Here is a 24,809-nt window from a genome sequence, read left to right on the forward strand (position 1 = left end):
CTAGCTATGGTGATGGAATTAGTTGAGGAATATCTGATGCATCATATTGCATATATCCACGTTGAAGAAATTGATCTGGAAATATGATTTAGAATGTATGAGGTAACTTACCCAGACAGTGAGCTTTCTCTAGTAACATGTTGTAGAGTAGGTAAATGAGATTCACTAGTGTAATTATATAAACTAGGAATCAGAATCCATTTACACTAGCAATACATTCAAGAAGGAATCAATAGGCCCAACTTTCAACCTATTGGAAGAGTTGGGAACTTAGATTGATTATTTATTGTGAAATGATTTCATAAGAGGATGTGAGAACTAGGTCTAAATATGTTAAATTGATAGTAATCAAAATTAATAGTAAGCTATAGAACATATATGCAGGTCCTCTAAAAAATATATCTAGAAATAGGGATCACAAATAAAGGTCTATGTTTGCAATTTGAGTCTAAAAGTGTTGGACTATGTCAATAGGTTTCCTACTCCATAAGGTGAACATTTCATGTAGATATCGAGAACAAATTTCTAATCAAAAGTGTTCAAATTATCTCCCTAAAATTTTGTTGAAAAGGCATTGAACACTGACAACAATTGCCATTATCGAACATTTTTTATTCTTTAAAATTTTGATCTCTTTGTCTCATTTTGTACTTTCTAAATCTATAATCCTTCTCTATCAAATCTAAAACATGCACATACAATAGAGGAAAAGTGTGTTGGGTGTATGGCGATTTACCTAGGTCAAACCCTAGGCTTGGAATTAAATAGTGTAGACATTAAAAATTGGTAAACGCCTATGTTCTTCATTTTTAACCTAATCGCACGTATGGTCTTCATTATTCACATGATCCTGTCTCACTTTGCCTTTCCCATTTTGTCCCAATGATACCATTTTCTCCCCATTTCATGTTTATGATATCATTTTGTCCTCATCTTCATCCCCGTGATGTCATTTCATTCCCTTTTCAATCCGGTGATGTTGATTTTGTCCCTAAACGTGATCCAATTAGGTCATTTTGCTTCCTTTTTGGTTTTGTTGCTTCTTGCTTCCCATTTTTTGTCCCATTGGCATCATTTTCTCTCAATTCTTGTTTTATGACATCATTTTGACCTCTTCTCCTTCCATGTGGCATTGCATCAGTCCCTTTTTTGTCTATTGATCCATATTGACCCAGTTTATCCGCTTTTACTTTTACATAGTTTGACTTAATTTTCCCATTTTCACTCAATTCTTACCTTTTTTTGCTCAAATCTTCCTATTCTCACCCAATTTGACCCATTTTGAATCAATTTGACCAAATTGAGGTCTCTAGGTTTCAATTTGACTAATTTGCCCCTCTAGGTTTTAATTAATCGATTAATTAATTGAATCCCTTTTCCTACTAGCAATTCTTCTAAAGTTAAATAAATAAATTTAATAATTTATTTATTTCTCCCCTTTTCTCCTTTAAAAAAATTAATTCATTTTATGTAATTAATCTTGTCATAAATACGGTTAATAAATTAATAAATTTAATTTATTGTATTTATTTTCTTCCAAAATAAAGATAATTAATAAATTTAAATTTTTTAATTGATCTTTATTTGTTTTTTTTAGGATGAGATATTTAATAAATTTTATTTATTAAATAATCTCTATTTATCCTCTCATATGAGGATAATATTTGCCTTTTTGCTGATTTTCTCTCCAATTTTCAAAAATCCATTTTTTTGGAAATATCTCATATATCTTAATTTGAAATTTGAAAATGGGGTATGCATCTTCGAAAATCTTTTTTTTCTTTTTCTCCACTTTTTCTTCATCATCTTCATCCTTCCTTGAATGGCAACTCTATCGTGTGCTCAATCAGGTATGTCCATCTAACCAAAAATATTTTCGGTCTTGTCCATCTGTCGAGTCCCGAGTTTCCTATAAATTTTGAGTCTCTTTCATCAATAAAATTATCTAGTTTTAGCATTGTCATTTTTTCCAATTAAAAGTTTAAGGCATTTTCATTTTGTCGAATTTTGTTTACTCGTCTAATGATTAGTATCCTTTATTTTGTCAATCAATCACATTCCTAGTAAATCTTCCTAGCTCGTCCTTACTTTCACTTTGTATTTGCATTTGCACAATGAGAGCAACATATCAAAATTGGAGATGAAAGGAAGAACAACAAAGTTTAACTAAACAAGCAAGCACGAATGGTTTGCATTTACATGTTTCGTTTCAGTTATTTTGTTAGTCAGATTAGGATATATTAGCATGATTGATTAAGTGTTTTGTGATTAACTTAGTTTCATCTTTCATGCTTTGGTTTTCATGATTAACTCGATTTTCTTGATCCACAAATAGAAAAGAGAGCTTTCCCTTGCAAGGTATAGGATAAAACCTTAAGGAGATGTTGAATTCACAATCTTATACCTCAATCTTGATGATGTGGTTGATGATGCAATGCTATTTGGATAGGACCCTCAAGCGTTGATGCAATAGTGTGACACGACAAGACAAGATCAATCATAAAAGACCATTTGCATGAAGATTGTTGTAACTTGTTGCTCCATAATGCTCAAAACTAAAGAAATTTTCTCATAATACTTTCTCTAGGAAGTGATCTCAACAATGTTTGATGTGGTAGGATGAAAATGAATTAGGAATGATGTTCTTATGTAGGGTTCTCAAGGTATTTCATACATTAGTATAGCCTCCAATGGTCATATGCACATATTAGAATCACAAGTTCACTGGCAGATCAACACATCGACAAGTTCAAATTTGGACCCAATCTAGGGGGACTATGGTGCCTAACACCCTACTCCAGTAGTACTATGGAACCTAGCACCCTAATTCACCAAGAATATGGTTCCTAGAGCCATAGTCCACCCAGAAAAAGGGTGAAACAAAGGTATATTTAGTGTACACATACTCACAACACAAGATGTGATCACCATATTATCATATCATAAAAATTTTGTAGTAAGGCTAGAAATAGGCTTGGAAAGAGCTATGACGAGAAACACTAAGGCAAGGGCCCAAAAAGGAGTGTGAAATTGTAAGGGATTACAACTTATAACACTATATTTAGCCCCTACTTTAGCATATTATGAACTTATGCTCATGCTCACTTTAAAGTAGGAGAGAGAGAGAGAGAGAGAGAGAGAGAGAGAGAGAGAGAGAGAGAGAGAGAGAGAGAGAGAGAGAGAGAGAGAGAGAGAGAGAGAGAGAGAGAGAGAGAGAGAGATAAGATGTTACTAATTTTGAGAGAACAATCCTTTAAGCTTAGGATCTTAATCCACACAATCAGATACAAGGAAGGACACTGAAAAGAAAAACAAAGCAAAGCCAAACAAAAGGGTGAAAAAAAAAAGGCAAACAAAAAGACACACAAACGGGTTAGTACTAAAAATAAAAGGCTCAAGGTAAACTAGTTGAAGAGACCTTAATCAACTGCTAATATGATTCTCATAATGTTATTGGAAGAGCACAAGAGGTCCTATAGAAAGAGAAAATTCATAAACCAAATTGATGAGAAAAGAAACTATGATACAACAGCTAGTATGGTATGCTATGCTATGGGTTCATGGGGAAAGAGAAAGAGACATGGATTCAAATGGACAACAAGGTGCCTATTATGATGTATGATCCATGTTAAAGAAGAGGGAGTCAAATAGGGCTAGAAAAGTATGTTATGCTAGTTGACTCACAATAAGAAGGATTATAAAGAAAAACCTCTTGTTTGCTAAATAATTTGAAAAATTGACTGCAAAATGGGTGCTACGACATGCACTGGTCAACACAAATATTAGTAAACAAAACCCTATGTTTTCAATGGAATTTAAAAACTTGACTACAAAATGGGTGTTGCAATGTGCAACAACACAAATATTACCAAACAAAACCCTTTGCTTGCAAGACAATCCAAAAGATTGATTGAAAAATGGGTGTTGCAACATGCACCAACACAAAGAATTTACCAAAAAATATCCTTTCTTTGAAAGGCAATCAGAAAAATTGATTGTAAAATGGCAACACAAATATTACCCAAAAAAACCCTGAATTTGTAAGAAAATCTAAAAAATCAACTACAAAATGGGTGTCTTGGCATTGGCATGCACCAACATAACAACAAGGATACCACATATCAGCCCCCTTAAGATGCCAACATACCTTCATGTTGATATCTTAAGGAAATATAGATCCACGTCAAGGATAAACATCTTCACCGCCAAGGAGATATCCTTCGTAAAAATGCATGCACACTTTGATCTAGAAAGATGATACAACTCTTCTAAGCAAGAAGGCGGAAATAGTTGTAAAAGAGATATCTTGCAACAAGTGTAAAGAAATCCTTATCAAGAATAAATGACTATATATGATGACACACTCCCTCACACATCTACTCTCTGATATCGAACAATGATAGAATTCTATAGCCTTACTGTCACAACAGTGACAAAAACTTAAACAACAAATAAAACAAATTTGTAACAGCACATTCCGCTGACAAAAACTTTAGAACTTAACAAAATAACAAAACCCAATGATCATTTCTCTCATTCATTCAATGACAAACAAGTGGATCAAAAAAATGACATGAATTATTAGTTTATTTATGTTTGAAATGAAAAAAAAATGCAATAAAATTATTTTGAAATTTTGTTCAGATTACTCTGGTCAACCTCCACCAAGCCCAAACTCTTCTTTACCAATTATGTCACTTCTCCTATAGGAATATTTTCCATAAAACGCCTTCTTATTTACTCTGATATATTCTTCCATCTACACATACTCTTTTCCCTCTCACTGTCTACTCCTCCTTCTCTACCTCTCGTCCCTCTTCATTTGATACTCCTCTTTCAGTTTACCAACTTCACTTGCAATCCATTTGGCTCAACTATTCTTCCTGTTTCTATAATCTATTTACTTTCCAAACATGGCGATCTCTCTTATTTCACTTGCTCGATTCTATCAAGCCACAACCAATTCATTCTATTTTCTTTCCTTGATTTGCCTCCCATGGTCTTGCCGATTCTTTTGATCCGCTTCCCTTCACCCTCAACCAACACCATCTCCTTTCACATTCCAATGTATTCAATGGAACACCACAACTGACATAACTTCCCAACTATATCTTGAATTCGGGAATCACCTTAAACTAGCACATTAATGAGCATTTTAACTCAACTAATTATATTACAAACACAAAAATTAGTGTAATAAAATTTAAGATAGCAAGATGCTCCTACGTCACTATCAAAGGGGGGAAAAAGAGATCTTTTCCTAAAGATATCCACCTTTGAGAGATGTTTAATAAAGATAATATTTTCAACGCTAAGAAAAGGGAAGGAAACTAAGGATATACACCTAAGTCCCTAGTGCTAGGAAAGGGGATTCTTGATGAAGGATTGAACACTTTCAATATCAAGAAGAGAACAAATGTTTATAAAAGACATAAACTTTCAAGCAAGAAAGATATCCTAATCAAGGATACACACCTACAAGAAAGGCCAAAATCCTCTTGAAGGACAAAAAATTCTATGCTAGAAAGATTATCCTTATAAAAGATGCAACTCAACAAAGGAAAAATGAATCCTTAGAAAGGAGGGAAAAGGATTGAAAAACTATTCTAGCCCTCGAGCATGGAGACGAGAATAACTAGGTTATTATGTTGCTAGCCAAGTATGATTGTAGATGACATTGAACCACCATGAATGACAAAGAGGCCACAAAAAGATAAGCTACTAAGGTCACATAGTGAGGAGCAACATGATAGAGTCAAAGAGTGCTAAGACACTACACGATCAACAAGGAAAATTTTAATATCATTTGATATAGGAAAGAAAGTATTAGTAGGAATTTCTTTAACATGTTTATTAAATGATCCACAATCAACAATAATATGGCCGTTCATACAATGATAAATATAATATTTAGTAAGTAATTTCTTATTTGAGTCTTATACCTATTTATCATGGGAGGAAAGTTGATTTGGTTGTTATTTAGAATTTTACAAAAGACTTTTTTCCGTTGTAGAAGAAGCTCTTTTCTCTTGTGGGAGAGGAAGACTTGTACAATAATTGGATAGGAAGGTGTAGGAAATCCTACACCTTTTATAGTGTGTTGTGATGGAGGCTCTCTAGTGAATTTGATTCAATGATCCATTTTTCCAAGACCTTGTCCACTATATACTTGTTTAGAAAACATGTCAAAGCTAACCTTATAATTTTTTTGCAAATGTGAAGGAGGACTTTCATCATATACCTCATTGAAGTTTGTTGTGCAAGTATACTTTGAAGGACCAAAGGGTTGAATAAATGAAGGGGGATGGATCCTTGTAGGAGGATGCACATCTTGATCATCATGATTAATGTCCAATGTTGAGGTAAGAGATTCCTTTTGCATTAAGTTGTTGGGTTGGGAAGAAGTGTTGGCATCATTGAAAGCCTCATCTCTACTTAATGTTATATTAGGTGGTATATCATTAAGGAAATGTATATCGTCTTGTCTTAAAACGTGTTTATGGCTACTTGATAATATAAAGGGGAATAAGGAGGTTGTAGGGTGATAGAGGTGTTAAGATTTTGATTATCAATGTTCTTAGCATGTGCCTCTTGCACCAATGTAATCTTATGAGAAGAGTATTCATCATTACTCTTCAATACTATATCTCTATTGGAGAGATCATTGATAAAAGTATTAACTATTTCCTCATGAATAAGAGATAATCTAGGAGAGGTACAAGTATGATTTATCAAAGGTGTGACTTGAAACATCCACTACATGTTTAATGAAATCCAAGGATTTGATGAACTTTAACAATATCATCATATATAGCAACATGAAACATGTACATGAAAGTTTTGAGAAATGAAGTCAATGGAGAAAAAATCTTTGAAACTCTTAATATGCAATACATTAAAATTCAATGAATCAATGAAAGCAACATGAAGTGAAATGAGCCACCATTCAACAGATGATTTTGATAAATATAGATAATAAACAATGTAAACACATGTAAAACTGTAAACCAAACATATTTTATGAAATCCATAGTGAAAAAGGAAATCTGAAAAACTCCCAATCAAAATTATGCAAAATGTAAGAAGCGTTGGGGTCACCAAAACATAAATTAGGTAAGTGGGATTCTTTAGTCAAATTATGTAAACTAGGAATAAAACTCATTTAAAACAACAATGCATTCAACAATGAATCAATAGGCCCAACTACATACCCTTGGGATATTTGGGCACAATGATTGATTATTATTTTTCTTGTGATTTGATTTGATAAGGGAATGAAAGATCTAGGTCTAAAGATGCCAAATTAATAGTTACATAACAAATTTGTAGAATTCGAGAATAGATATGGAAACATGGATTAGAAAGGAACGTATTTGAGCTTAAAAATGCTAGACTATGTCAATAGGCGACCTAGTTCTAAAGGTGTCTGATACAGATATCAGGAACAAATTATACATCAAGATGTGGCATATAATATCTCCATAAAATTTCATCAAAAAAGCATTGGACACTAACAACAGTTGCCATTGTGTAGGGTTTTTTGCCTCTCTAAAATCTACATCTCTTTGTCTTAGTCTGTACTTTTTTAATCCGTAATCCTTCTCTATCAAATCTCAAACCTGAATACATCAGAGTGGTCTTGGGTGTATAGGGGTTTTCCTAGGTCAAACCCTAAATTTGGAATTAACCCTATAACATTTGATGATAGATAGAAAAGAGAGCTTACCTTTGTAGGGAAAAGTCTGAAACCTTAAGAAAATATTGAATTCACAATATTATACCTCAAGCTTGATGTTGTTGTTGACGATGCAATGCTCTTTGGATAGAACACTCAAATGTTGATGCAATAATATGACATGACAAGACAAGATCAATCATATAAAAGCCCACTTGCATAAAGATAGTTATACCTTGTTACATAATGCTCAAATTAAAAGAAATTTGTTCATAATACTTTCTCTAAGAAGTGATTTCAATAATGCTTGATGTGGTAGTATTAAAATAAATTAGGAAAGATGCTCTTATATAGGGTTCCCAAGGTATTTCATAAAAAGGTCGACCTCCAATGGTAATATTCAAATTTTGGGATCACAAATCAATTGGTGGGAATCAACACACCAAAAAGCTCAAATTTGTTCCCAATCTGGGGGAAATATAGCACCTAGTGCCCTAGTCCACTAGGACTATGGCACCTAGCACTATAGTTCACCTAGAAAGGGGTGGAACAAAGGTAGATTTAGTGTACAGATGCTCACAACATAGGATCTGATCACCATATCAACATATGACAATTTTGTGATAACAAGGCCAAAAATAGGTTTGGAAAAGAGGTATGAGGAAAAACACTAAGGCAAGGGCCCAAAAAGGGGTGTGAAATTGTAAGGAATTATAGTTTATGACATTACACTTGTTATGTTATACATTTCTTTATAATTGTGATTTGTGTCTTGCGGTTTGAAAGGAGACTACATGTCTACACATGATTCATTATAATCCAAAGTTTATATTGTTTATCTTCTATGGTTAGTTAATCTAAAGTGATAGAGTGCTCATTGTGGTTGTCTACACATGCTTGAAGAGTGTTGTCCTTGATGATTTTCATAATCTAGGGCTAGTCTTTTTTATGGGTTAAACTAGGAGAACATATATCATAGAAATCTAGAAACCATCTAAAGGTGTTTTAAAATACCACTAGTCATTAGACTATAGTAGACAATAGAGAATTAGACAAACCAAGAATCAAAAGCACATATTTGTAGAAGTGACATAGGCCTATAGACTTGATCCTCCACAAAGCACATAAAGGGTTCTAGATCCAAGGTAAAGCATAAACAAATACTATTTCCAAACTCAAGACATCCAAATTTCAAACTTCATAATCTATATATTTATTTCTTAACATATTAAATAAATTAATTAAAATTGAAATTACCCTCAACACTAACTAGCACCAATTTGAAATGTTTTATCTTTTTGAAATCCCATAATGAAAAATGAATTATAAGAAATCACATTCTATTAACATCTCCTTAACTCAACCAACAAGAATAATAATTGATAAATGATTAATTAAAAAATTTACAATTCGAAATAATGATATCATAAAAATATGTTTAAAAATGAATATACAAAGATAAATTGATAAGAAAATATTTTATAAATAATTATTTTTTTATTAAAGTAAAAAGATGATGATACATAATCCATCTTAGCTCTAATAGTCATAGAATATGGATCCAATGTCCTACTACAGACATACTACTTTGTATCTAGTTAACTATATTAAAGAGTCAAAGCCAAGGAAGACAAATAAAAAATAAAATCAATTTAGACAATCTACTATGTTTTCATGTTGTGAGGCATGTTGGGTTTTGTGTAAGAGCTGGTTTCTCCTGGAGTACTATAGCCAGAAAGGACCCAAGACCATTGAAATTTTCTTAGAGTGAGAATGGTTCCAAGTGCTCAAGATTAAGATACATATTGGAAACCTTGATATCCATTAAGATATGTATTGAAAACCTTAATGTTGATCATGTATGTCAAATGATGGATATACATTATGAAATTTAGCAATATCCATTAATTTATATTATGAAGTTGTGATAATATTTTATATCTAAACTTTTACTTTACATGGATGTCCATTACTGCTATACTTTCAAATACATGATAATTCAACTCACATATACCTCAAAGTAGAGAAAAATGTAATCAGGAAATTTATATACCCTATGTTAATTAGAGAATGAATTAATAAATTTAGAGATCAACTAATGGATCAATCTTATTTGAATTTGGACTATTTCCCCATGCCATTTATTAGCCACTTACACACATTCCTATGCAATTATCGCCTACCTTATCCATAAACATGTGTATATAGATATTTTTACCTAGATTATGGATTTCTTATGCATGTACATACATTCATCCCCATGAATTTCTTGTCAACCTCTATTTTACCATTTCCATGTGTGAGGATCAATCCCATTGGCACAAGATCAATGTCACGCCAATTTCAATCTGACCCTTGATATTTTAAAAGTCAAATTCAGATTCTGGTCAACTCTTGCCCATTTCTTTTCTAGCTATAGTTAGCTAAACACATGTTTATGTTATTTAATATAACACAATTGCATTGAAATGAATTCAATTGAATTCATTCATCATTTGATTGATCCTATCTCATTTGATTGTTCCAAGGAATTATTCTTGGATCATTCTAGAAACACTCCAATTGGAGCACCTTAAGAAGATTTTTAAAATCGCATTTAATCGTCCTAGGGCATCTTCATGCATGAAGAGTATTGTCCTTGATCATTTTCATAATTCAAGGTTAGTATTTTTTATGGCTTGAACTAGGAGAACATGTATCATAGCAATCTAAAAACCCTCTAAAGGTGTTTTGAAATACCATTGGTCATTAGAGCATAGTAGACAATAGAGAATTGGGCAAACCAAGAATCAAAAGCACACACAGTATAAGATAAAATACATGGCCAAAGATTAGATCCAGACATAGGCTTATAGACTTGATCCTCCACAAAGCACATAAATGATTCTATATCCAAAATAAAATATAAATAAATACTATTGCAAAACCCAAGACATCAAAATTTCAATATCATAGTATAGGATGTTTTTCTTCAAATCTCAGTCTAAATTCTATATCATATTATTAACTAAATGATACCAATTTGAAATGTTTCGTCTTTTTGAAATGCTATAATGAAAAAAGAACTATAAACAATCACGTTTATTAACATCTCCTTAACTCAATCATCAACCATAATAATTGATAAATGATTAATTAATTTTTTTGGAATTTAAAATTATGATACCATAAAAATATGTGAAAAGGAATATACAAAATAGACTGATAAGAAAATATTTAATAAATAGTTAACATTTAATTAAAGTGAAAAGATTATGATAGATAAACCATCATCTCTCTAACAGTTAATTTAGATCCAATGTCCTGCTAAGGACATACCACTTTGCATCTGACTGACTTTAAACAGTCGAAGCCATGGAAGACTTATCCCACTGATTGCTCTTACTGCTGCATGACTACACCTGCAACTTATTATCACTATCTTATAACTACCGTATTCCCATAGCATACTAAACATCCATCTATTACGGCGTGACAACACCTGCACCCAATACAACAAAAAAAAAATGATTTAGAAGATTGTTGCATAATTGTAATGAGGAGAAATAAAAAATAAAACAAATGGAAGGGGAAAAAATATGTTATTGCTGTTGTTTTTAGATTCGGTTGTGTGAGATTTTTTATCATTCACAATATCTTGATGATAGATCAGCGAATGATGTGATCCAAAACATTGATGTTAAAAAGTCACACAATCAAATATAAAAACAATAGCAATAGAATCAATATTTAGGATCACATTTCATGATGCATCATATGATATTAGAAAGCTCAAAAAGATTTTAGAATCAATTTTCCTCACACTCCATGATCTATCATAGGATGTTAGAGAGCTCAAAAGATCACTTCCATGATCCATTATATGATGTTAGAAAGCTCAAAAAGATTTTAGAGTCAACGTTTCAGATCACACTCCATGATCTAACTTACAATATTAGAGAGCTCAAAGAGATTTTCAGATCACACTCCATGATCCATCATCATCATCATGATATTAGAAAACCCAACGAAAATATGATCGAAACATTAATATTAAAAAATCTCACACAATCAAATCCAAAAACAACATCAACAACCTAATAACTCATAAAAATCTCATAACTTCAAAAGAACATATGACCAAGAAAGTCGATCTTACTGCCACATCTGAAATGGTGGGGAACTTTTCTTCCACAACCTTCAACTATCCGGACAGCTTTGCTAATTTGAATGAGAGCAGCAAGCTGAGGAGTAACTTTGGGACACACACAAGCTGTATCTCCACTCCTTATCAGTGAACAGCAATTGGGTGATGGCGATTGCCCATAGATAATTGGCTTACAGGCATTAACAAGCCCTTGGACTTGATCTTTACACCTATCTCCCTCCACTCCCAAAATACACACTGATAGCAAACAAGCACTTATTATCACCATTACCACACAAGCTCTCATGTTTGAAGCCATTGCATTCATCAATGTTGGAATACTCACTTTGCTTGAAATGCATGATTATATATCAAAATTTGTTTCTAAGTCTTCTCTTTGATGTTGCAGGAATCCAATCAACGCGTATTGCAGTCAATCATGGCGGACAATATACTTTCTTGAAGCGCGTCTAGAGGATGTATTTGGACGGTCAAGTTCAAGAAATTCCTTAAATTTGATCGATTTTGTGCTGGAATCTACAAAGCAGGGCAACAAGTCAAGCAAGCAATTAGACTTTGATATCATGGGTCGGCCACTATATCAAGACTTTGAAAATGACTAGAGACTTTTACAAATTATAATATTTTTTTTTTTTTGTTCTTGGACATGAATTGGAGTCAATGGCTTAATGGACCATGGATTTACTTCCTTCTACATAGCACAACACGTGGTGAAATTTGATAGCCTACCTATTAATTAATCCATTTCAAGGTTTGATGTCATATTCTGTGAAAGATTTTTTCCACTTAATAATAGTTTATTTATATTAATTTTTTCATGAGATATATTAAATTTTTTTAAAAAATTAGGTAGAATGATACTATATTTTGAATACTTTATGTAATGATGTCATATTTTATGTATAATATTATAAAAGAGTTGTCAAATTGTAAAGCAATAAACACTTTTTTTCGTAAGCAGGAGTAGGTCTCTATCTTAGAATTTCTCCCAACCATTCAAGAGGTCCTAGCCATCCAAAGTTGGCTCCCTCCCCATGATTCTACCTTCATCGTATTTTTTAATAGTTTTTGTAGAATTAACTTGAATAAGAAATTTTAATTGCCAAGCTAGTCAATAACATCCATATCATGAGGTTGAGAAGTGATAAATTAGAAACCAATTTTTTTTGTTTGAATGATTGTAACTTTAGAGACTCTACTAGATAGAATTTGTTTAACTTAAATCTCTAATTAAAACATACAATAATTTCATCTTCTAAAATATTATAAAACTTGAATATGAATCACATAATCCCATGCAATCATAAAATATTTTTTAATGAGGAGATCGTATATGGAAACAAATGAGTTAAAGTATACAACCAAATCTTCAAAAAAGTAGGCAATGTGGGATCATGCCCCAAAGAAAAATCAACAAAGTCAGTGATAAAGGATGTAGACATGTGATCCCAAAATGGGAAAAAGCCATAACACAAGCAACATGTGACCCAAAAAAGAAAACCATCATCAATTTAATAATTCAACATAATTATATAAAAAATATTAATTTGCAAGGACAATCCCAAAAGTAGGAAGGGAACATGATCATTAAGATTATTCCTTCTACACCCTGCAAATCCCTAAGTTACTATCAACCAATTCACGTTCACCATTAGTAGCAATTTCTTCCTCCTCTTGGTGAGGTGTTTGATCAAGTCAATGAAAGAAATAAACAATTAGATTCGAGAGAATATTTCATGATGAAATGGACCTACCCACATTATTAAGAACACAAGGAGGAGTGATGTGGTGGTGGAGAGAACCCACAATAACAGGCAAAGGGCTAATGGGAAGGGATTCCATACAAAATGTTTTCTCATACATGGAAATTGGTGTAACATGGTGGCACTACACCATCTCACTTGATAGTAGTAAGTGGACTCTAAGAAACAGAAGCAGACACCGGTTAGGAGGGACCTCAAAGAGATCAATCTAGACTAGTCAGCAAGAGTAAACACAACGGAAACACAAAGATATGATGGAGGCAACATAGAACAGGTTGATTTATTTCATGAAAATTGATTACAACCAACCGGTAACAACTAGGTTATAGCATAACCGACTCACAGGGCTGCTAAAACATGCTCAAAGTATAGAATAGGTCACAACCGAGACCTTCAATCTTAATATCTATCTTCTATGCTTGGTCTAGATACTTTATTCTTTGATCGTTCCATTGTAATGCACAATTACAATTATATATACGATCCAAGGGGATCCGGACTGCCCAAAAAGGGATCAAAACCTGAAGAACAAGACCTAACGTGTAAAATCAACAAGGTCGACCTCTACCAAGAGATTCCTCCAAAAATTCCAAAGGATGAAGTGTAGATTGCATGAAAAGGTTGGCCACACACCAAGGAACATCGAAATCAATGCCCAAGGCTCCCCAAACTGCAGAAGGGGTTCCGATAGATCACCAAAAATAGGTCAAGGCAACCAGTAACAAGAAACTATCAACTGATAACACGAAACTGTCAAAGAAACCGATCTAGCGACAACTTGCCAAAAAACGATCCAAATGCGATGCGGTCAGGAAATAAGAAAGATGATCGTCTTTAAGTAGAATCCAATTCCACAGGATCTGGTGAGCCAAAATTGGTACACACAAAAAGAAAAGATAAAACTGCAAACAAAAAGGAAAATAGAAAGGAAAATTTTTTTGGTTGATGCAAGATTGCTATGAACCAGGGATTCTCCTACATCAGACATCTGTGATTATTGAAAAAATGTGTCTCTCACTTTGCTAGGGTCAGAGGAAAACCAAGGCAGTCTACCTCTGGCTGAGAAATCCAAGATGAATCTTCAACTGATTTGTCCTTCCACTTCACAAGATACTCTTTATATTGACTGCTCTGAGTACTACGCCCAATCGTACTGTCCAAAATTTCTTCAATCTGATCCAGTTCCTTCTGGGGCAACTGTTTCTCCAAGTTTGCAATACTATCCTCAGTGAATTCTAGTTCATGATACTCATGAAGATCTGCAATGTTAAACATAGGTGAAATACTTAGACTATCTAGTAACTTCACTTCATATGCATTCCCAGAACTGAACTTCCTCAAAATCCTGCAAGGTCCAAACTTTTTCATCTGCAATTTGTTATAAGTTCCAACCAGGAATCTCTCTTTTCTCATATATACCATCACTTCATCGCCAACTTCAAATTCCTTATGTCTCCTCTTCTCATTTGCCTTCACCTTATGCTTTTTGTTCATGTCCTCCAAATGCTTCTTAACCTAAATATGCAAGGCGGCCATGTGATCTACAAATTCTTCTGCTTCTAAACTTCTCTAGTCTTCACTACTAATATCTCTTAATTATGATATACCTCTAGGATGCACTCCGGTAACAATCTCAAAAGGTATTCTTCCAGTACTCCTATTTACTTAATTGTTGTAGGCAAACTCTGCTTGTGCAAGGATCAAATCCCAACTTCTGGTTTTATCTCCAACTAAACATCTCAACAAATTTCCCAAGCTCCAATTAATTACTTTTGTCTGTCCATCAGTCTGTGGATGAAAAGTAGAACTGAACTTCAAATTTGTCTTCATCGTCTTCCAAAGTGTTCTCCAAAAATAGCTAGCAAACTTAGTGTCTCTATCTGAAACTATGCTCTTAGGAATCCATGCAATCTCACTACTTCCTTGAAAAATAGGTCTGCTACATGTAATGCATCTGATGTCTTCTTACAAGGTATGAAATGAGCCATCTTTGAGAATTTATCCACTACCATGAATATAGAATCAATCCCTCTTGGTGTTTTAGGCAATCCAAGTATGAAATCCATGCTTATATCCTCCCAAGGTCTTACCGGTACTATCAAAGGTTTATACAATCCCACATTCTAACTACTACCCTTTGCGATTTAAAAAACTCTATAACTTTGCACATATTTCTTAACATCCTTATGAATCTGGGACCAAAAGTATTGCTCACTCATCATGCTACTATTTTGTCAATACCAAAATGTCTGGCTAATCGTCCACTGTGTTTCTCCTTTATCAGATTCTCCCTCATAGAACTCTTAGGTATGCACAATTGAACTCCTCTGAATAACATCCCATCCTGAATGAAGTAATCCAACCACTTGCTTCTATCTACCATAACCGGTTCTCTGCATGCTGCAAAATTTGGGTCATCATCATACAAAGTCTTCAACTCCTCAAATCCTAATACTGTCACTCTCATCTTTGTAAGCAAATTCCTTCTCCTACTCAATGCATCAGCAACTTTGTTAGATTTTCCACTTCTATGCTTCAACACAAATGTGTAACTCTGCAAGAATTCTACCCATCTCATATGTCTCTGATTCAACTTACTCTGACTGTTCAAATATTGCAAATCTTGATGATTTGTATACAACACAAACTCCTTAGGCAACAAGTAATGTCTCCACTTCTTCAAGGCTTGAACTATGGCATAAAAATCTTGATCATATACTAAATAGCTCCTTTGGACATCATTCAATTTCTCACTGAAATAAGTTATTGCTCTCCCTTCCTGACTCAAGACTGCTCCTATTATCGTTCCACTTGCATGACAATCTACTTGAAATACTTTATTGAAATCTTGTAAAGCTAACACAGGTTGCTCAGTCACTTTCTGCTTCAATAGTTCAAAACTTGTGTTTGCTCCAGTGGTCCACTTGAATTCCTTTCGATCTCCCCTCATGGTCTCAGTCATAGGGTTACAAACTAAACTGAAATTTCTGATGAACTTCCAATAGAAACTAGCCAATCCATGAAATGATCTTACCTCTCCAAAGCTTTCTGGTGTAGGCCACTCAACAATTTCTTTCACTTTCTTAGGGTCCATCTTCAAACCATCCTCAGATATCAAAAATCCCAAATAGACTAACTCATCCTTCATGAAAGTACACTTCTTATTATTTATCAGCAACTTTTCTTCTCTCAACCTCTGCAAAACTTGTCTCAAATGCAACAAATGCTCCTCTTTTGTCTTACTGAAAATCAGAATGTCATCCAAATATACAATAACAAACTTACCCAAGAATTTCTTCAATACCTCATTCATCAGCCTCGTGAAATTACTCGGTGCATTAGTTAACCCAAAAGGCATCACCAACAATTCATATAGTCCTTCATTTGTCTTGAATGATGTCTTCCACTCATCTCCTTCTTTGATCCTGATCTGATGATATCCACTCTTAAAATCTATATTTGTAAATTATTTTTCTCCACTCAAACAGTCTATTATGTCATCCATCCTAGGCAAAGGAAACCGATATTTCAATGTGATCTTGTTTATTGCTCTGGAATGAGTACACATTATCCACTCTTCATTCTTCTTAGGTACTAATACTGTTGGTACTGCACAAGGGCTCGGACTTTCCCTGATCAAACATTTATTCAACAGCTCCTGCACTTGCCTATTCAGCTCTTCATTCTCTATTGGTGTCATCTGGTGTGCAACTTTGTTAGGCAAACTAGCTCTGGGAACCAAGTTCATGCAATGACTAATACTTCTCACAGGTGGCAATCCATCAGGCACATTATCTGAAATGATGTCTTCATATTCTGTCAGCAAATATTTTATCTCTTCTAATTGTTCTTCTTCATGCTCCAGCTTCTCAGTCTTCTTAGGAATTAAGGCAAAACACACATTCTCATGTCTCAATCCATCCAGTAATTTCCTTCCATCCACCAAACAGATTCTAGCATTCAGACAAGCTTCATTCTTCAAAGGTTCCTCCAAGGGTAAAAAGGTTTGCTTCATCCCATTGCCACAATAGTGTATGTCTTCTTCCTCCCATCATGTATTGCTTGTCTATCAAACTGCCAAGGTCTACCCAACAGCAGATGACAAATATCCATAGGCATAATATCACACAATACTTCATCATGATAATTCCCAATTTTCAATTTTACCAAACATTGCTCACTTACTAACAACTTATGTTCATCCCAAATCCATGCTATCTGATAAGGCTTCGGGTCTTTCAATCTCTCCGAATTTAACTTATTCTCCATCTCTTCTGAAACAAGATTATTTGAACTACCACTATCAATAACAACTTTACAACACTTATCGGATACCTTACATCTGGTCTTGAACAAATTCTTCCTTTGCAAGGGCTCTTCATCTCTTCCGGTATGACACAAAGCTCTCCTTATCATCAACAGTTCTCCATCTTTCGGTTTATTGTCTGACCCGGTGGGGTTTTCTTCCACCACTACTTTTTTTCGGTATTCTCTGTCTTCTTACACTCGAAAGAACGATGTCCTTCTCCTCCACACTTATAGCAAGTTCCTCTGAATGTTCTTTGGTCTTGTCTTCCAAAATTCTCATTCTAGTAGCCATCTGGTTCTCTCCTTTGGTAGAAATTTCTATCATCTTTCCGGTATGAATTACCTTCTTTTCTTAGTTCCTTGTCCTTGTTCTGATTTGTACAGGTTCCTCTACCATTGGTATATCCTCTTCCTCCTTGAAATATTCCTCCGATAAACCTTCCACTTCTGCCTCTCTCCCTCTACTCATGTATTTTGTTTAGCTTCTCTTCTACCTTTAGGGCATACTGGTAAGCCTCTTCAACACTCTCTAATTTGATCAAACTAAGTTCATCTTGTATAGACACCTGCAATCCATTCAAATATATTGCAACTTGTTCAACTTCATCATCAACATTTTTGGATCTGATATTCAACTTGTAAAATGATTTGGTGTATTCCTTCACACTAGATTCCTTCTATCTCAAATTCTACAACTTCTGGAATAGGTTCACTTGATAATCAGCTAGCATAAACTTTGATTTCAACTTAGCAATCATTCGATCTCATGTCTTGATCTTCTCTTTACCTCTTCTTTGTCTATCAACTTGCAAATGTTCCCACTAAAGAGATGCATGACCTTTCAACCGGGTAGAGACATATTTCACCTTCCTTTCTTTTGCAGTGTTCTCAAAATCAAAATATTTCTCCATCTCCGGGATCCAATCCATCAATTCATCTGAATCCAACTTTCCATCATATTCCGATGGGGTAAAATGGGGTTTAGTATTCGCCCTACTCAAAACCCTCAAAAACCTTTCCTCATCCGGATCAACCATCACTGGGTTTACTTGATCTATCGAGGCTTCTTCTCCTTCATCTTCACTTTCATCTTGAATGTGTCGACCTCTTCTCTAGGTTGTCTCCACAGCTTCCAACCGAGCTTCTATCCCTCGCAACATTTCCATCACAGCAGGGTCTGCATTCCCACGCGCTACAACATTCATAGTTCCTCTTTGCGTCATCTTTTACTTCAGTCTTTTGTAGCTTCACGTCGGATCCACATTCCACCACCCTACAACAAAATCTCAGGACATGCAACCTCCGGAACAAAACTTCACTCTGATACCACTTGAAGCAGTCACCAGTTAGGAGGGACCTCAAAGAGATCAATCTGGACAAGTCAGCAAGAGTAAACACAATGAAAACACAAAGATATGATGCAGGCAATGCATAACAGATTTATTTATTTCATGAAAATTTATTACAACTAACCGACAACAACCGGGTTACAACATAACTGGCTCACAAGCCTACTAAAACATGCTCAAATTACAGAATAGGTCACAACACGGACCTTCAATCTTAAGATATATCTTCTACGCTAGTTCTAGCTACTTTATTCTTTGATCGTTCCATTCTAATGTGCAATTACAATTATAGATACGATCCAAGGGGATCCGGTCGGCCCAAAAAGGATCATAACCCGAAGAACAAAACCTAACATGTAAAATCAACAAGGTCGGCCTCTGCCAAGAGATTCCTCCGTAAAATCCAAAGGATGAAGTGAAGATCACAAGAAAAGGTCGGCCACACGTCAAGGAACATCGGAATCCACGCCCAAGGCTCCGCAAGCTTCGGAAGGGGTTCTGGTAGATCACCAAAAATAGGTCCAGGGAATCGGTAACAAGAAACTATCAAGGAAACCGATAGCGATAACTTGCCGAAAAATTATCCAAATGCGATACGGTCAGGAAATAAGAAAGATGATCAAGTCTTTAAGTAGAATCCAACTCAACAAGATCCGGTGAGCCAAAACCGGTACATAGAAAGAAAAGCTAAAACTACAAACACAAAGAAAAATAGAAAAGAAAATGTTTTTGGTTGATGCAAGATTGTTATGAATCGGGGATGCTCCTGCATCAAAAACTATGCCTCTTGTACTGACAAAGGGACCTAGAATTAGTTGGTGAAGGTGAAACCCTAGCCACAATGCAAGGAGCTTTCTTCCAATGCTCAACTAAATTCTAAATATGCGAAAGTTATATATCTACCTTGGTGGCTTGAATTTGAATTTGTAAAAGCACATTAGAAATAATCGATGATTTAGAATGAGTAGCAATCATGTTCATGTCCATAGAAAAACTAGAAAAATAATAAAATTCCTATCCCAACCCATGATGATACCTTCAGCATCTTTGTTGATATTTTTTTGTAGATTCATTTTGAATAGGAAATTCTAAAAAATGTCATTCTCGAGCCAATTAAAAACATTCACGTATCATGAAGTTGAGAAGTAATAAATTGGAAAAAAAATAAATGAATTATAAATTATACCTTTAGAAACTCTACATAGCATTGGTTTAACTTGAATATCTAATTAAAACATACAATGATTGCTTCTTCTATTTTTTTAATAAAACTTGTATACATGATTCACATAAACTCATGCAATAATATTTTTTTAATGAAAAGATAATATATTAAAATAAATGTGATAGAAGTAGGCAATATGGGGATCACACCCCAAAGACAAACCAATAAAATTGATAATAAAGCAAGTAGACATGTGGCCCCAAAATGGAAAAAAGCCAACAAAAGGTAATCTATGACCAAAAAGAAAACCATCATCAAGCAACAATTAAACATAATTATATAAAAAATATTAATTGACCAAGCTAATCTCAAAAGTGTGAAGGGGGGTGATCATTAAGATTATTCCATCTACCAACCTACAAATCTCTTCACAATCCGCCACTAGTGGTTTGTTCCTCCTCTTGTATAGAGCCAAATCAAGTCAATCCAAGAAATAACCAATTGGATTTTAGGAAAAAAAAAATATCAAGAGGGGATTTCCGTTACTATTGAGAAGACCGAGATGAGTGGTGTAATGATGGACACCACCACCCAAGGTGGCTAAAAGGCTAGAAGGGAAAGGGGTACATCTAAAAAAATATATATTTTGGGTAGCAATGGGTGTGAGGTTGTAGCACTACAATGGCTTCCTAAGGTAACACTAAGTGAACTTTGAGAAACTATCTCTTAGACTAATATAGGACTCTATCATAGATTGGATGAAAGAATGTTAAATATTGTTGGAAGCACATTATAGTGGATTAAAAAGGGTTTCAATGGAGAAAATATAATAAGAAAAGCATGTTAGGAAGTTGTTAATGAGTTGGAAAGCCATTTTGTACCATCACTATCACAAACAACAATATCCAACAAATCAAATTATGGTATTTTCATATTAAAAAATTTGCCATTAAAATAATTCAAAAAAATTTATTTTTTTATTTGTTGCGCTAGTGGTATCCCCGCGACCCAGCCCAACGTCCAACCTGCCTTACCTTGGTCTTACTTATTACCAAGTTGGGGTTCAGTAAGGGGCAACATGAGACGAGACTAATCCACTGGGGATGTACCAAGCTGCCCGCAAGCCAAGTGCATAATTCAAAATATTTTTAATGAAGGTTGAAGTGTGAGCACATTATAAATTTGTACATTTGAAAAAGAAAATATGTTTTTTCTAGGCTAATGAGTACGTTACTTAAAGAGGTTAATTTGTTTTATGGAGGTTAGATATAGCGAAATAAAATTGATCAATTAATATATCATAAAGTAAATATAATTAGGTTACAAGTAATAATTAACAAAGGGGTGATATTATTTAGTTTTATAATTGAAGATGAATGTTAGTTAATATAGATAGTAAAATTGATGTGCTTCGATATCCATAAAGTGTTTTAGAAAGCCATATATGTAGATTAGAATGAAAATATTTTCTTTTGCACTAATATTAAATTGACTTCATAGATGTGGATCTAAATCATGATTGCAAACTTGCTTAAAAATATAAAATTAACTCTCGATGATTTCTCAATGTCCATAATCAAGATTTAATATTTATATTTCTTATATCTATACATACATCTTAATTATCTAAATTAATCTGAATATTTAATTTTTAACTTAAAAAAATATCTGCATCCACTAAATTCATGAATTTAAAATGTTTCACATTTTGAAATTTTATAAAAATAAATAAATTATAAACAGTTATGTTTTTATTAACATCTACTTAATTAACAATAACAATAATTTAATAAACAATTATGAAAAAAGATAAACTAATAATTAATATATTTATTAATTTTTTAAATAAGTTCTATTCCAATTGTTTTTTTAAACTTAAAAACAATAATACATAACCAAAATAGTAGAATCTCAATGCCCTACTAAGGACATACAACGTTATATCAGACCGACTCTAAACAGTTGGAGCCATGGAAGACTTAGCAAAAACAAGGTCAATTCAGACCACTAAGATTGTTCTTACTGTTGCAAGTTACTACACCTGCAACTTATTACCAACTACTATATAACTACCATATTCCCATGGCATACTAAACATTCCTCTCGTACAGTTGAGCTCATTATGGTGTGACAATACCTGCACCCAACACAACAAAACAGATGATTTAGAAGATTGTTGTACAATTGGTAGAAGGTTAAAAATTAAATAGGAAAAAAAAAATGCATTGTCCCTGTTTTGAATTTAATTGTGTGATATTTTTTAGTATTAACATTTCAGATCGCACACTATGATCTATCATACAATGTCAGAGAGTTCAAAGAGATTTTCAGATCACGTTTCATGATCTATCATCATTAGGGAGCTCAACAACATTTTCAGATCACACTTCGTGATCCATCATCATTAGAGAGCTCAAAGAGATTTTCAAATCATACACCTTGATTCATCATCATTAGAGAGCTCAAAGAGATTTTCAGATCACATTCCAGGATCTATCATAGATGTTAGAGATCTCAAAGAGATTTTCAGATCACACTCCGTGATCCATCATCATTAGAGAGCTCAAATAGATTTTCAAATCACATTCATGATCTATCGTAGGATGGTAGAGAGCTCAAAGAGATTTTGAGATCACACTCTTGATTCATCATCATCAGAAAATTCAAAGAGATTTTCAAATCACATTTATGATTAGGATGGTAGAGAATTCAAAGAGATTTTCAGATCATAATTCTGATCCATCATCAAGATGTTAAGAAAGCTCAAACAAAATGATCTGAAATGTTGATGCTAAAAAATCTCAAACAATAAAATTTAAAATAACAACGATGACAACCTTATAAACAGTAAGAATCTCATAACTTAAAAAAAAGAGTTGGCAGGCAGGCTTACTGCCACATCTGAAATGGTGGGGAACTTTTCTTCCACAGCCTTCAACTATCCTGACTGCTTTGCTGATTTGAATGAGAGCAGCAATCTGTGGAGTAACTTTGGGACACACACAAGCTGTGTCTGCACTCCTTATCAGTGAACAGCAATTGGGTGATGGTGACTGCCCATATATTATTGGTTTGCAGGCATTAACAAGCCCTTGGACTTGATCTTTACATCTATCTCCCTCCACTCCCAAAATACACAGTGACAATAAACAAGAACTTATTATCACCATTACCACACAACACAAGCTCTCATGTTCGAAGCCATTGCATTCATCAATCCTGCAATACCCAATTCGCTTGCAATGCTTGTTTATATCTCAAAATTTGTTTCCAAGTCGTCTCTGTGATGTTGCAGGAGTACAATCAACGCGTATTCCAGTCAATCATGGAAGACAATATACTTTCTCAAAGCGCGTCTAGAAGATATATATCTAGACGTTCTAGTGCAAGGAATTCCTTAAATTTCATTGATTTTTTGATTTTGTGGCGGAATCTATCAAGGACGGTCACACCTCATGCAAGAAGTTAAAGCGTCATATCATGGTTTTATTTATTACTTGAAAAGAAAGAAAGAAAGAAAGATTATTTTATAGTTCAGGATGTTGGTCAAGACCTTTTTGTAAATTTATATTATTATTTTCTTGACTATGACTTTGGAATCAATGGTTTAGTGGGTCATAGATTTACGTGAAATTAGATGACTTATCAATTAATCCATTTTGGTTTGATGCTAAACTTTATTAAAGACGTCAAGACTTTGAAAATAACATTTTCTAGTCTATCAAGATTTCTACAAATTATAATATTTTTTTCTTGACTATGAGTTTAGAATCAATGGCTTAGTGGGCCATGGATTGCATTCTCCTACATAGCACAATCCATGGTCAAACTTGATGGCTTATCAATTAATCCATTTTGATTTGATGTCAAACTTTGTTAAAGATTATTTTAACGAATAATAGTTCATTTATATTAATTTGTTTTTTAAAAGTCGGTTTCAATAGTAAGCATTTATGTGATGACATCACATTTGATGAGAAAATCATTAAAGTGTGGTGAAATCATAAATAGTAAGCACCTTTTTCAGCAAGTGGGGGTAGTTTTCTATATCAAGGATTCTCCCAACCATTCAAGAGGTCCTAGTTATCCAAAGTTGGCTTCCACCCATGACAATACACCTTTGTCATCTTTCTTTAATCTTTTATAGTAGAATCACTTTGAACAAGAAATTGTCATTATCAGGCTAGCCAAAAACATCCATGTAACGTGGTTGAGAAGCAATAAATTTGAAACCAATTATTTTTCATTTTTTTAAATGATTCTAGTACCTTTAGGCACTCAAACTTTCTAATTAATATATACAATAATCTCATCTTCTACTTTTTTTAAGAAAACTTTAAAATGAATCACATAAGCTCATGAATTTGTAAAATATTTTTTTATGAAAATATCATATTTGAGA

General features: G+C 33.7%; 3 protein-coding genes across 3 annotated transcripts in view; 1 reads left to right on the forward strand and 2 right to left on the reverse strand.

The window, feature by feature from the left end:
* The window catches only part of LOC131078823 (myosin-8-like), a 31,458-nt gene extending 18,948 nt beyond the window's left edge, over positions 1 to 12,510 (forward strand). Inside the window, exon 6 of the mRNA XM_059216026.1 lies at positions 12,211 to 12,510. Within this exon, the coding sequence (XP_059072009.1) occupies positions 12,211 to 12,264 (54 nt within the window). The 3' untranslated portion in view covers positions 12,265 to 12,510. The remainder of the gene's footprint in view (positions 1 to 12,210) is intronic.
* LOC131078824 (uncharacterized) lies at positions 10,878 to 12,139 on the reverse strand. The gene is made up of 2 exons (XM_058016608.2): positions 11,814 to 12,139; positions 10,878 to 11,156 (listed from the first exon to the last, which is right to left on the reverse strand). The coding sequence occupies exons 1-2, from the start codon at positions 12,127 to 12,129 to the stop codon at positions 11,140 to 11,142; spliced, it is 333 nt and encodes a 110-aa protein (XP_057872591.2). The 5' UTR covers positions 12,130 to 12,139; the 3' UTR covers positions 10,878 to 11,139.
* A 9,754-nt stretch (positions 12,511 to 22,264) lies between the features above and the next one.
* LOC131078888 (uncharacterized) lies at positions 22,265 to 23,616 on the reverse strand. Its single transcript, XM_058016714.2, has 2 exons — positions 23,301 to 23,616; positions 22,265 to 22,544 (listed from the first exon to the last, which is right to left on the reverse strand). Exons 1-2 carry the CDS (start codon positions 23,575 to 23,577, stop codon positions 22,528 to 22,530), a joined length of 294 nt encoding a protein of 97 aa, XP_057872697.2. The 5' UTR covers positions 23,578 to 23,616; the 3' UTR covers positions 22,265 to 22,527.
* Positions 23,617 to 24,809: the final 1,193 nt, after the last annotated feature.

Source organism: Cryptomeria japonica, chromosome 2 (genome assembly GCF_030272615.1).
Source record: "Cryptomeria japonica chromosome 2, Sugi_1.0, whole genome shotgun sequence".
Classification (NCBI taxonomy): domain Eukaryota; kingdom Viridiplantae; phylum Streptophyta; class Pinopsida; order Cupressales; family Cupressaceae; genus Cryptomeria; species Cryptomeria japonica.